Source organism: Ammospiza caudacuta, chromosome 6 (genome assembly GCF_027887145.1).
Source record: "Ammospiza caudacuta isolate bAmmCau1 chromosome 6, bAmmCau1.pri, whole genome shotgun sequence".
Taxonomy (NCBI): domain Eukaryota; kingdom Metazoa; phylum Chordata; class Aves; order Passeriformes; family Passerellidae; genus Ammospiza; species Ammospiza caudacuta.
The window spans coordinates 38,948,298-38,962,256 of NC_080598.1; the positions used below are offsets into that span (position 1 = coordinate 38,948,298).

At 34.0% G+C, this 13,959-nt stretch overlaps 1 protein-coding gene across 1 annotated transcript in view; it reads left to right on the forward strand.

Annotated features, from left to right (window-relative positions):
* The window catches only part of SCFD1 (sec1 family domain containing 1), a 51,452-nt gene extending 37,947 nt beyond the window's left edge, over positions 1-13,505 (forward strand). Inside the window, exons 20-25 of the mRNA XM_058808003.1 lie at positions 263-316; positions 4,691-4,743; positions 7,233-7,266; positions 8,478-8,543; positions 11,170-11,238; positions 12,167-13,505. Coding sequence (XP_058663986.1) covers positions 263-316; positions 4,691-4,743; positions 7,233-7,266; positions 8,478-8,543; positions 11,170-11,238; positions 12,167-12,190 — 300 coding nt within the window. The 3' untranslated portion in view covers positions 12,191-13,505. The remainder of the gene's footprint in view (positions 1-262; positions 317-4,690; positions 4,744-7,232; positions 7,267-8,477; positions 8,544-11,169; positions 11,239-12,166) is intronic.
* The last annotated feature ends 454 nt before the right edge of the window (positions 13,506-13,959 follow it).

A 13,959-nucleotide genomic window follows, 5' to 3' on the forward strand; every position in this document is an offset into this window, starting at 1 on the left:
TGTGTTCCTATCTTCACACCTTTTTTGCCCTTTATGTCTTATCTTTATCCCCCAGCTATATGCACCTCAGATGTTTGCATGCTTTTACAGAAAAGTAAATTAGGTGATAATAAATAAGCTTAACCTTAACAAAGCATAAGAGGAAACTGTTTAAAATAGTATTTCAGATGCTCTGTAAACTCTTCCATAAGTAATGATGTGCCTGGGAGTAGTTCTTAGTAAGCTTTTCAGCATTCCATCAGTTTCACATTATGTTTTACAGAATCTGCCAGTCACACGTATTTTGGACAACCTTATGGAGATGAAGTCAAACCCTGTGAGTACAATTGCCTTCATACAGAGAGAGGTGGAGCAAATGAAATCTTGAGGCTGTGATATGTCATATGCTAAGGCTAATTTTTTTCATGGTAGAAAAATCCAATCATGCTGTATTTCAAGAATAGCACCATTTTCATAACTATTTAGTAAGACCTCTTTCATTTTAGTCGTCTAAACAATGGCAATTTACCGTGTCTTATTGGAACTAATATTTTTTAGATTTTTCCTATTCTGAGCTTCTATTACACTTGTGTTGTACTAAGCTTCTGTTGCTCCTAAATTTCTACATTAAGCGTAGACTAAAATTTTCTTTGCATCAAAGTGTTTGTTTGTTAAAAGAGCACAATTTCAGAAGTGAAATATTTAGAGAGAGTTGTATTAGGGAAAATTACATCTCCCACATCTTTAAACTTTGCTATGTAGAGGAAAATATTTTACTACTGATTCAGTCATTCTTCTTACAAGCAGAGGTCATTTTTGTCAGCAAATTCCTCTTCTTGCCTTGTTTCTGTGGAAATTTACTCAGATATTTTAAATTTAAATGTTAAAAATCTTTTAATTGCTTGTGTGTTAGCTACGCAGTCAAGGCATTTGCTAGAACTTACAACTAAAAGTAGGCCTGGTTAGTAGATTCAAAACATTCTTCTTAGTCCACTTTCACCTGCATGTATTAATCGTATGTACAGAGAGAAAAATAATGGTAAAATATGAAAATTATCAACGTGCAAATAATCCTTTCTTTTCTTAAACTGTACTTCATAGATGATATATGTTGTGATTCTTAGCTAATCTAAGATAATTTGCTTTCTCTTAACAAAGAAAGGAACTGACACTGTTTCCAGAGTTAGTGGGTTGTTGTTCCTGTTTGAAAGACTTGGAAAGGATGTACAGGGCTAACTTCATTTAGTCAACCAGCAGAGGTCACCCAGAACACTTACCATAGAAAGCTGAAATTTAAACTATAGAGAACTTACAAGAAGGTGAAAAATTAAACCAATTTTTTTTTTTAAATAAACACTAGCTTCTTTAGGCTACAAGTTTAGGAGTTGATTGAGAAAAGTTTACAAGTCATATGAGGTTTCTTTTCTGACTTGATTTTTTCACATTTACTTAGTAGAAAACAGCTACCAGCACTTTGATAATTTAGATCTTCTCATTTAAATATCAGCATTTGGGCCAATCTGTCAGTCAGCAGCTTCCTGCTCCACTGCCATGGCAGACACTGATACTCATGGCACAAAACAGGGAGTCCCACTTTTCCAGTCAGGAGACCAGGCAATCCCTAAAGGCTGATTCTCCTAACCTGCAGGAAAACTGACAGCAAGTTTGGAGTAAGTTTCAGCTCAAGGAAGCAAGCCAGAGAGTCATTGTGGAATGTGTTTAGACTTGCTGTACTATCAACAGAAGTGAAATTGTATCTGGAAAAGGTCAATGTGTGGAAATACACCATTGTGGCTTCTGTTCATCTTCTGATGTGTGGGATCATTTTCTATTTCCCAGAATAGAAAAGTATTGCACTGCAGGCAAAACACAAAGGGAAAGGAAAAAAGTTCAAGATTTTATTTTTTTACAACACAGAAAAAAGTCTCCTTTATAATTGAAGAAATCGTATTAACCACAGTAATCCATATATGAAATGTACATACTGATAAAAGGTGTAATGCAAAATTAAAGCAGATTATTGAGAAGTAAAGTGATTATATACAATGAATGTAAATAATTTATTTTCTAGATATTAACTGCAACAATAAAGGAAATATATGAAATGTGCATACAAGTTGTACCACAAACGTTCAGTATATATTATTGTCAGTTGAAATCTTCATCCTATTTAGAATGATATCCTGTGCAAAACTCTGTGGGGTTGTCTGTAAATCACTTTGTGTGTTGCTTGTCTCTGCTGTTTCTTTTGTCTCTCTGGCAAGGACAAATAAGTCCGTGCCACCCACGCTTTTCAAGTTTTTCAGAAGCAAGAACAGCTAGAACAGATTTTATGGGCCATAAGATCTAAGTTACTATCTTGTAACTTTTTAAATTTTTCTAAATTGTTTAACTATAGCTGCACCTTTTCTTGAAAAACATATTCAGAAACATTCCTTGATGACCTTAAAAGTAATCAGTTACTTGTGAGTATTTTAAATAATAATATTTATTGTTAAAAGCACACTTTTAGGCCATGTCTTTTAAGGTCCTATTTTAATAAAGGAATATTGTGTTCGTAAAACTAAAACATAGTTGCTTGAAATAGAGGTTGATTAAAACATTGAATCTTCATTAACAAACAAAAGTATACACAACTTTTAATTCATATCTGTGAAATTTACCATGATTTACTATAGAGTTATGGAGATCCTTCTAAGGATCTTCTGGAAAATTATTTGATTATTGAGTGGGGAAAATATTTGAAAAGTGAACCTTTACAAAGTTGTTAAGTCTCTGTCAATACAGTGTGTACATTTGTATTGACTTAAGTAGATAGATCTTATTTGTGATATATATTAATGAAACTGTATTTTGGTTAATACTGTCCCTTTCAGCAGATATGCTACCTTTCAGACTTAGGATATACCTTTCATGCATTACAAAGAAAAATTCTAATCCAAATTGGTCCTGTTAGATTCTGCAGAAAAAAAATACAGACTGCAAGTCAAAGACATTTCCATGGATCTTTTTCCATTTTATTTGAAATATTGAAAACTAAGTTTATACATTCAGATCTATTTATTTTCTTCTGGAATTGCTTAGGGAAGTCACAAATTCAGTTGTATGTAAGGAAAGTGGTATACACTTGTTTTTCTTGGCAGACTTGCTACATGTTAAAGAAAATAAAATCGACTATGCTTTCTTTTCCCTGAACCCTCAGCACTGATATCAGCAGGAACAGTGTATTTAAACAGCAACAATGGAAAATCCCTAGATTATCACATTTCTACTGCTTTACCATTCTCTGTGTGTCTACTTACACAAGCCCACAGTGAAAAAACACAGCAGTAAAACATTCAGGAGTAAATGTTTGTAATATGTTTAACTCTGATTAATTTAACTCAAATTAACTCTGATTTTTAGTTTTGTCATTAATCTGTAATTCCCTCTAATAAGCAGAGAAAGTTAAACTCTTTATCCCAGGTAAAAGTTTCTCAAATACCTCTCAGTTTTAGTCTATCAATATCTGTCCATTCCCAGCTCTCTTTACCCGTGAGTCACTATACCACTTTTAGGTATGAAGCTGCAAAATCATCAATGCTGGCAGACTCCAGCAGTTGAAATTCCCAGTGGAGCATATAAAAGCATTTTACAGAGATTCAGTGGGAAATTAGATCTAAATTATTTTCTTTTTAAAAGCTAAGCTGCAGGATTATTTTATATAATCATATAAAAGTTTGTAATATCAAATAGATTTATTTTGTGTGTGTGTGTAACCACCGCATGTATATTAAATACTTTTTAATATTAGAGGTAGTTATGCTATGTGAGTTCTAGTAAATTCCTCAGATAATTTGTGTACTACTCAAGAAGTATTTTTTCTGCTCTACAGAATCAGCAGAATTCAGAGGTTTTTGCATGTAAGCCCACAGATAAACTGTAGTTCTGCATGCAGTTTATCAACAAACTAAACTTAACAGTACCTGGATGAAAATGTAGTATAGAAACAGGAGAAAGCCAAGAAGTTGTCAGAAGGAGTTACTAAGAAGTCCTGTTTTTCATCCATAATAATTGGCAAAAATCCTACTTGTTGCCAATAAAAATATTGGAAGTGCCTCAGTGTTCTGTGTGAAGAAAATTTTTTTCTGTAGTTTAGAGAGTCAAACTTTTCAAATTTTGTGGAACTCATTTCTTCTTCAAGAGCTTAATTTTGGTTTAATAGTAGTCATAAATCATGGCATGAGAAGGATAAGTTACATACCAGTAGCAGATTTTGATCTGTCTTGTCCTTAGCACTCATTGCCACAGAAATGTTTTGTTTTATAATGTTAAATCAATAGCAGATCTCCGTAACGTGGAAAATGTTCGTGTTTGTTACTAACCATCAGTGTTCCTCTAAAGCTGGTAACAATTTTTCTTTCTGCATGCTGTCTTTCTGTTGGGATTCATTATGCAACCAGTGTATTTTTTGGAAAGTGTGTGATAGTCAATTTTAGATGAACCAGAAATAAAAAGCTCAATAGCACCCTTCATAGCTTCTCACTATTGTTTATTCTGTAGTGGTTCAGTTATATACAAACTTTTTAAATACTAGTAGATGCCACAATTAATGTTGAATGATGTGATGGGAAATGATACTGGTTTGAACAATGTTTAATGTCATAGATACAAGCAAAAATTCATTAGCCAAAATTCCAATCTTTTGAGATAAAAACATACTTTTTAATAGGAGACAGATGACTACCGGTACTTTGACCCCAAGATGCTGCGAGGCAGTGACAGGTGAGTTTTGCTCCTTTCCTTTTACTCCATGAAAAGACTAACTTAAGAAATCTGTTTTATTTTGCTTGCTGACTACAAGTAATTATTTTGATCATTAATTCTAAGTCAAGACAGTTGGTCTTGAAGGAATTTACAAGTGGGAACTTGGATCGATCAGATAAATTTTTATAACACCACAAAAAAAAATCTAAAAAATAAGTGCTAACGTGTACATTAGTCACAGGAATGTGCATTAATATTTAGCAATAATAAGTGTTGGGGTTCTTCACAGTTGTACTGCTTGGTTTCTTAGAAACTTTGTGAGTTTTCACTGTTAAATAGTCATTGGATAGTGCACCAAAATTTCTTTGTCACTTTTTAAACAGTTACAATTCTGATTTTAATACAACCCTTCTTTAGTAATTTGTTACTAAGTTCGAAAAAAAAATTAAATTTGACTGCATTTATTTTTGTTTAGGTAGGTGCACATTTTATGTTCATGTGTATATGAAGGGAGGCTTGGATATAGTTTATTTTGCCAGTAAAAGAGAGGAAGAGGAGTTACATCAGAAGTTTATAAATCTTAACTTTTGCTTTGTATCGTTAACTAATAATTGTCTGATAGTCTCACCTAATCTAATATCCTGGCAACAGAGAAGATACCTAATTTTGATATTCTTTCTAAGAATAGCTGTCATTGAACCTGTGGGAAAACAATAATGTCATTTGGTTGCACCACTTTATTACAGGATCAGTGTGGATAAAGTAGATTCAGGCTTGGTTTTAGTTATTTGCATGAAAATTCTGTCTCTACTTTGTTCTTGAAACATGAAAAGTAAAAGGACGTAAATGTCAAATTATTTTTATGTTTTATTGAAAAGTATTACAGATTATAAAATTTCAAAGATAAGCAAATTTTGAAATTATCAAAGAGAAAAGCACTGTTGTATTATGTTTCATTTTGATTTCAGCTGTCACTTATTAGTGATGCTTTTATAGCGTTTTTGGTGGATTTTGTGCAAAAGTGCAAAGATTTGTTTTACTCAAGCCAAAGGGTTTTTTCTATTTTCTGCCCTCTGTATAGTTCTTACATTGCTTTAAACAATGTAGAAATATTCATTTACAGCAGTTCATAAATGTGGCATTCTGTGTATCTACAATAGTCGTCATGGAATAGCTTTTAATTTCTGGTTTGGGATTTGTACGTAAACTCAAGTTATGTTCCTTAAATCATACTTGGGCATGATAGCAGAACTCAGGCAGTAGTTTGCCTAATTCTCCCTTCAAATATTTTGTATACAATAAAAACATATGTTAGTTTTCTTGACAGAATTGTGATATAAAATAATATAATTAATGGATTTAATTTAAAAGTTACTGATTTTATTTTCTAATCTCTCATTTTAAGAAATATTGACATTTCTACTTACTTTCTGTTCTAAATAGAGTAGTAACTGCATTGCTGTTATTCAGTCCTAGGAAAACAGTGTCTTTCAGTCCTGTGTAAAGCCTACCTCAAGTATAAACAGGCTTTGTCCTATGAAAGGATGACACAAGATGTATGTGGATTTGTTGTATCATACTCAAAAAATGAGAGAACTGGGGTAACAGTTCTACTTATGGGAAGTCTGTAGTATTCCTGACAGACGAGGCAACACATTAGAGACAGCCATTCCATTTTAAAACCTATTTTTCTGATACACTGGAATCTGTGTTGACTCAGTTGTTCTTGGTCACTCAGAGAAAAGGTCTTGAAATAAAGGAAAAGGTAACTTGAAGGGGAATGTGCAGTGGTTTTAAGCTATGTTAGAACATAAGATGTATTTGACTTCCTGGGGCTGCAGGCCAGTACAGGGCAGGAGGGCAGTGGTGGTGTGTGGGCAAAGGGCAGGAGAGCAGACTGACCCTTCACAGCTTTTTCTTCACTTTCCCCTTCCCCTAAAGCTCCAAGGTGATGCAGGAGAAGAGGTTTCTCCCCCTCCACCTGCTACCTGTCCTTGTATTCAAGTGGAGGAGTCTGTACCACCCAAACTTGTAATTTCCCTCTTCCTCCCTTTATCATTCTGATCCTGCATAGCTGGTTTTGAGATTTGGAAGCATCAGTAAGTGTATGCAGGCACTGCAAACTGACTGCCTTACCTAGCTAAGATTCCAGGAGGTAGGAATTCTAGGTGCCTTGAGTTTTACTAATGCTGATCACCTTTTAACTCATTTTATTTGCTCCTAGCTAACAGCACTGTAGTTAGAGCTTTTAAACTGTGGAAGAATTGTTGTCATAAAGTTTATTATTCAAACAGCACATTAGAAATTATGAAGTAAAATTCCTGTTTTCTCATGTATTCAGTTCTGTAGAATGAATGATTTTCCATAACAAATGGAAAGGCAGTTATTGTTCTGTCTTACATTTTTGTATAATAGTATATGGTAGTCCATTCATATGATGGGTACATGATGATTATTGTGCATATTTCTATTAATGTGTAATGAAATCTGTGCTGTATTTTTTATAGTTCAGTTCCAAGAAATAAAAATCCATTCCAGGAGGTAAGTAACATAGAAATTATTTTTCAATGTTCATGTGTTAAAAATAAATAAATCCTGAAGTGCTGTCATCTTTGATGATCCTGATTAAGAAAATGAGAGGTGTTATTTGCAAAAAAGCACTTAGACTAATTATATCTGGTATTAATTATAATTAGCTGTTATTCTGAAGCTTTTCATCTTCCTAGGACTATGTAAGTATTAACTAATACTGGAGAAAAAAAGTAGAAAATTTTCCAGAAGGTAGTTACAGGGATTTACCAATATCATAATTGGGTGAGCAATTTAAATCCACCATTTTTAGACCAGATTCAGAATGCTCTCTTGATTTCATCCTTTGTCCAGCCTTAAACAACAGCATTGATGTAAATTACTGTATTGAGTCTCTGCAGTTAAAGGAAAAAAAAACAAAATAATGAACGTTACCATTTCATACAAATGCCTGTAACTTTCAGTATTTTTCTTTCTAAATATTTACAAATAGAGAAAGTCTTACCTGATTACTACAAAGTTTCATAAGCAAAGTATTTACCTTGGCAATATACAAATGTTTTGTATTTCTCATGAAATATCCTAATTATCCTCAGGAACAAAAGAAATACCATGGGGTATCCTAGATATCTATATCTATATCTATATATATCTATATATATATATATATGGCTACAGATGGTCATACCAAAAATGTCAGTAATAAGATAAAGTTTATAATAATACAACTGTTGAGTTTCCTTTTTCTAGACATGAATTCTCCTTTAAACACTGCCCAGAAAATACTGATGGCTTTTACCTGTAATATTAGAAATTATTACCAATAGTAGGTGGGAAGGGAAAAATGATAAAAAAGTGTATTTCTTTATGATAGAAGTACTTTATTTATGGCCCAGATAAACATCCATGAAGACTTTAACACTTCCTCTGGTCATTGGAGACATCTCTGGACAAAAAAAGGAACATGTTGAAACTGTATATGTATGAGTATGTCTTAATAGAAGAGAGTGACATGTTAAAGGCTCTCAGCTTGCTATTCTGCATCCTACCAAAACTTCAGATATCTTCTTTCAGATAGGAAGCAGTGGTTCTGTATCCAGTTTCATATAAGACCACAGTGTGATTGTGATGATTTTTGTTGTAGGTTTAATTATCTGGTATATCACTACTGAAATGTCAAGAATTTGAATGCATACTCTAATAATATGTCTGTTGCCTTTTAGGCCATAGTGTTTGTAGTTGGAGGAGGCAACTATATTGAATATCAAAATCTTATTGACTACATAAAGGTATGTGTACTTCTGTCAGTTGTAGTCCTTAACTTACTGATAGAAACCAGATAGAGCATGTTTTCTGTAATATTTAGTATTTAGAAGACAAAGTCTATGAATTTAGCCTTAACATCCTTATTCTATACAGAGTCTGGGAAAAAAGGAATGTAAGAAATCAGTAGAAATTGTGGGTTACTAATTTAGACCAACAAAGACTTACTGTTTCTGAGATTTTGCTCATGTTGCCCTTTGGAGTTGAGTAAATAAATTGCATTCTCTTTTATTTTGTGTTCATACACACCAACGTGGTTGAAAACTGTCAGCAAATGTAGCAAACTGAATTAACCTGTTTCAGAGTTGTGTTAGTAGTTTTCATGTGCTGGTGTTAAATAAAGCAGCTGTAGCATATCATAACCTTGAAAGTAAGGAACTGCTGAGAATTCTCTAGTTTTCATAAATCTTGCAAAAGAGATACCCTAGTGCTTTTTTGTATGCAGTTTTGCAATATGGAGTCAGTTTAAGCCCAGGCCCGCAGATAAAACCGTTTTATTGTATGACAATCTTAGTTGTGCATAAAGTATGTTGTTTCAGAAACCAACATAATGCAAATACTGTGCTCTCTGTTAAAGCAAATATCAGATTGGCACCAATCTCTAAGCATTTATTACATACCCACAGTTAGAAGTTTTCCCTACTGAGTTAGTAGAAGCTCATTCTTGTTAAACTGCATCATTTAATTCTGTGTAGAAATCATAAAAGGTGTCGTATGCTCAAGTAAGAAAATACATAATCAACTATGTAATGCTGGTGTAACAAATTTAATTTCTCTGGTTCCAACTGGCCAGACTAGCAGAACACATGTATACCAAAAATCAGTGGATGGAGAAAAATAACTAAATCATTGCAGTTCCTGGGAGGCAGGAGTCGTATTCAAGCACTTTCCAGGAATTAAAAAAAATGCCAAAGTAACCTTAGTAAAATTCTGAAGAAGGTAATAAATTATTTCATAGCAGCAGCACACCATTCTTTCTTCCTGATCTTAACCTTGTTGTGGTACAGTTGTCCTGCCCTCTGGTAGCCTGGATTGAGGCTTTTCACACATAAGAGTAGATATGGAGCATTAGTCATTGAAAACCAGTTATTCTACAAAGCACATGAGAGTTTGATGTCCAGGTAAATTTTGAAGAATGCAAAGTCAGAATGTGTGTGCTGAGTTTCTCCCTCTGACAGGCATCCATTTTGAAACAGAGCTGGTCTAGATAGAGGAAAGGATAGGAAGAGAAATGTAAACAAAAGAAATCATTTACATTTGGCTTAGCACTCATCACTGTCCTCAATAACAAATTCAGTGAAGCATCTGCCTGTGGCAGAGTGTATTGGCAAACGTTTAGCTTGCTCCTTAGTCTACCCAAAGCCTCTTTAGCTACTATATCAATCCAAAAGATGCCCAAGAGGATGACTATGTGTTACTTCCTATTAAAAAAAAATCTTCTGAATCCCCTAGAGGTAGTTCACTTGCCTGATTGTATCTGCATGCTGACAGAGCTGAGGTTTGCTCTGTGTGTGTCTATACAGGGCACTGGTGTGATGACAGATTAAACACTCAGCACTTCATACAAAGTGTCAGGAAGCTGAAGTTTGACAGGAATAAGAGGGCAAACAGGAGGTCATTTGTCAAACAGAAGAAACTGAAAACTATGGAAATGATAATGTTAGATCTTATAGAGAGCTGGAAGTTGAAAATACTCTTTATTCTTATGGAGCCTGTGAACAGAGGTTTTTCATCACGGTTGTCACAGATGTGACTGCAATGTCACAGCTGAAGTTTGCTGTATGTTCCTCCACTCAGACTGTGTACTTGAACAGTGGGAGATGACCTCCCAAGGGGGAACTCCCTCACCTTTATTCCACTTAGCCCTTTGCTCTTGAAAAAACAAGGAAGGTTAATGAAAACCTTTATTCTCCCTCCCACCACCTGGAAACCTGTGTGCCTCTCCCAGGTGACACTTACAGTCTTATCCAACAAAATTTGCTTTTCCATGTGGTAGACTTTCAGCATCTGTTGTTTCCACAGATGTAGCTTATTAATTATTCTCAAATTCAATGAGTCTTCCTCCAGAATAAAAAAGAGAAAAATCAACAGCTCCGTTCTTGCAAGCAGATACCACAGAGATTTTATTCATGGCTTTATTTTTCTAAGCACTATCTGTTTTGCCAGTTTGCTCCTGAAAGCACAGAGAAAGTATTTGAAAACTTTCTGAAACAGGAAGCAATGTTCATTCAGCTTTGACATTCCGGGATTTTTTTGTGGAAGAATTAAGAGAAACCTTCAAATCTAATTATTTATAGTTCTGTGCTAGAATAGATTATCTCACTATGTCAAAAAGCAAATATTTATGCTGTCATTGAGGTAGATTGTGCCTTAAAATAAATGTATTGTCCAAGTTCAAGTCAACATGCTGAAAATGTGTCATCAAAATTGCAAGGCATAGGGAGCCTCCAAGAGGAGGCTGGCATACTGTTGTGTGCAAAAGAATTTAGTAGATCCTGTAATTTCCCTTTGTAGATGCTTTAAAAACTACTGCTTGTTAATCCTCTACTACACTGTTAAACAATTGATTTCCTATGGACTTTTCTTTTTTAGGGTAAACAAGGCAAACATGTCCTGTATGGCTGCAGTGAACTTTTTAATGCCACACAGTTTATAAAACAGGTAGATAACTTTGATAACCTCTATAATACTTATTACTCTTTATCTGTAAGTTGATTTATATAACTCTGCATCTCCATGGATTTTTACCAAAAAAAAACCTCAAATTAATCTGTGAAAGATTAATGCATGTTACCTATTTTATTTTTATTCGCTTGAAGTGGGGTTTTGATGTCATTTTTTTAAATTAGCTGTTGAAGGCCTGTTATCAATGTGAGTTCACACAGGTAATGGAGGTAAACAAGTTCGTAATAATTGTCTTAATCCTATGGAAAAAAATTGAGCCAGTTCTTGGAACTTTCACAAACCGTATCTCTTTCTAGGGTTTTCTTGCAGCTTTTTCAAGTTACAAGATGTTTACACTTTTGTCCTGGTGTATAAACATCTACAGATATATAAAAGTAGTGGCCTGCTGGGAGCTTGATGTCCATACCTGTACTAAACTCTACTGTTAAAAACATCATTACTTCTCTATAGAACTCCAGTATGAATACAAAATAAAAATTATTCATGGTGGTCAGCAAATAGCAGCCCTTCAGTAGCTGTCACCTCCCATGGTTTGATGTCCTACTAAAATGAGAATAAGTTGTTATTCAAAGCTGCATTTTAAAGAACTACATTTATTCTTGTTGCACTTGAAGGAGACAAATAGTACTTGATGACTTTTACCTCCTCATTCAGCTTAATTAACATTTTTTTTGTCTTGACTGTGTACACTGTACCTTTGCTTCATGAGATACATTCATGAAAATTTGAAGCTCAGGTCTTCTCCTCTGAGGTTATGAATTAAATAGTCTATCACCAGAAGACATTTGGTTCTCAGAGACAAACAAAGCATATGTGACAGAAATATTTGCTGCATGAACTGCATGTTTGTTTGACTGAAAGAATAAGATTAGCAATCTAATAACTTTTTTCTCTTCATGTTTAGCTGTCCCAACTTGGCCAGAAATAAAACTGAAACACCATTACCTGGATGGAAATGTGACAACAGAGAATTGTTACAACATTCAGATATCTTCATATCTTTATTTTTGTCATTATATTAAAACTTTAACCCATTTCATTAATATGATAACTTTTAAAAAAAATCTGTAATTAATACGGTGTATATCAGCATTTCAGAAATAAAACTTAAAACCTACTGTGGTTTTGGTGGAGGTCAGTTTCACTATTATTGCATTTTTATTGCAGTACTAGCTATGGTATATGACAGAACTGGCTGAAAAGTATGGCATTTTAAAGTTCTTATATGTAAGTTTCTGATACAGTAAGCAGGGCAATAGCTCTAAGAAAAGGTCAAGTCTGTCTTTAGGAGTTACGTTCTTCTTGAAAGCCAGAATATCTGTATTTAACAAAATTCAGAAGAGCAGAACTGCCTTTCAGGACCACAGACAAAGAGCTTTAGTGTAAGAGAACTACTTCTAGTTCTTACCATTTTATTTTAGCAAAGTCATTTGATTTGTGCAGTCTTTGCATTGTGGTCGAAAGATGTACTGGAAGATACCTTCAGTACAAGTTTCTAGTACAGAAATTTAACTTTAAAAGAAAAGTTAAGAGAAAATTGCTTGCCAACACAGTCAGTTTCAAACTAAAACTGAAATCTTAAATTTTCTTCTGCACTTTTTATTGTAACTGCTTTGACTGTTATGTTTGGGAGGAACCCAAGTCATACTCACAAAACAGCTCTTAACTTGTATCAGCACATATTTAAAATACCGTTTTTAACAATTCCATTAAGTAGGGGCAGTTTAGTAGTTTAAAGAAACTGGTAATGATAATTTTGGAGAATTATCATTACTTATCAAAGAACATAACAAATTCTTTTTATGGGTGGAGGTCTCTGTCTTTAGAAACCTCCTCTCTGGAAACAGCTACTGTGAAGCAATAATATGACTTCAAAACAAGGCCTAACATACTCAAAATGTGAAAACATTTCTTGTGGGTTTATTAGCCAACTGTGAGAATTACTGGCTTACTGTAAAATTTTCAGTAGTGCTTTTTGCACTGTTTTTCAATGTTGAATGTTAGTTTTGCACTAAACACGATGCCCTTTCCCCAACTTGATTGCTTTTCAGAACATCTGTACAAGAAATGCAGTTGATCTATTCCTTAAAAGTATCACAAGAATAATATGCTTAATCTAGACCATGTTATCAAAAAGTAATAATGTTATTTAATTATCTAAGTGTTGTTTGTAATCTACTCCACAATACTGCTATAAATTTCTAATTTTTCTGAGTCAATAAATATATTTACTATGGTGTTCATTGTAGTTGTTGCATGTGAACACTGTCCCAGATTTCAATAAGCAAGGACTCACTATCAAATGCAGTTTGTTATTCTAATTCCATATATATATATACACATATATGTGCTATTTTTGTTAGCAAAAACAAGGCCAAAGTATGTCAGGAAAAGAAAATTACATTTAAAGTGTTTATCACTTCTTCTGGGAGTTTGTTCCAGGCGCTTGAAATGATCCCTCCTCAACTGTGCTTCCTGTGCAGAGGGTTTTAACCTTGCAGCTGACAACCAGCTTAGGAGAAATCTGCCACTTGGTTTTTGTCCAGATCTTGGCGCTGCTCACTTGAACGAGAAGCACTCCTAAATCCCAGCTTACAGAATTTGCTTTTGCAGTAAACTGTGTAAAGATAGAAGAACTTTGTTGGCTATGTTCAAAAATCTGTTTTCCATCTTTAGTGACTCTGGAGACAGGTTTCA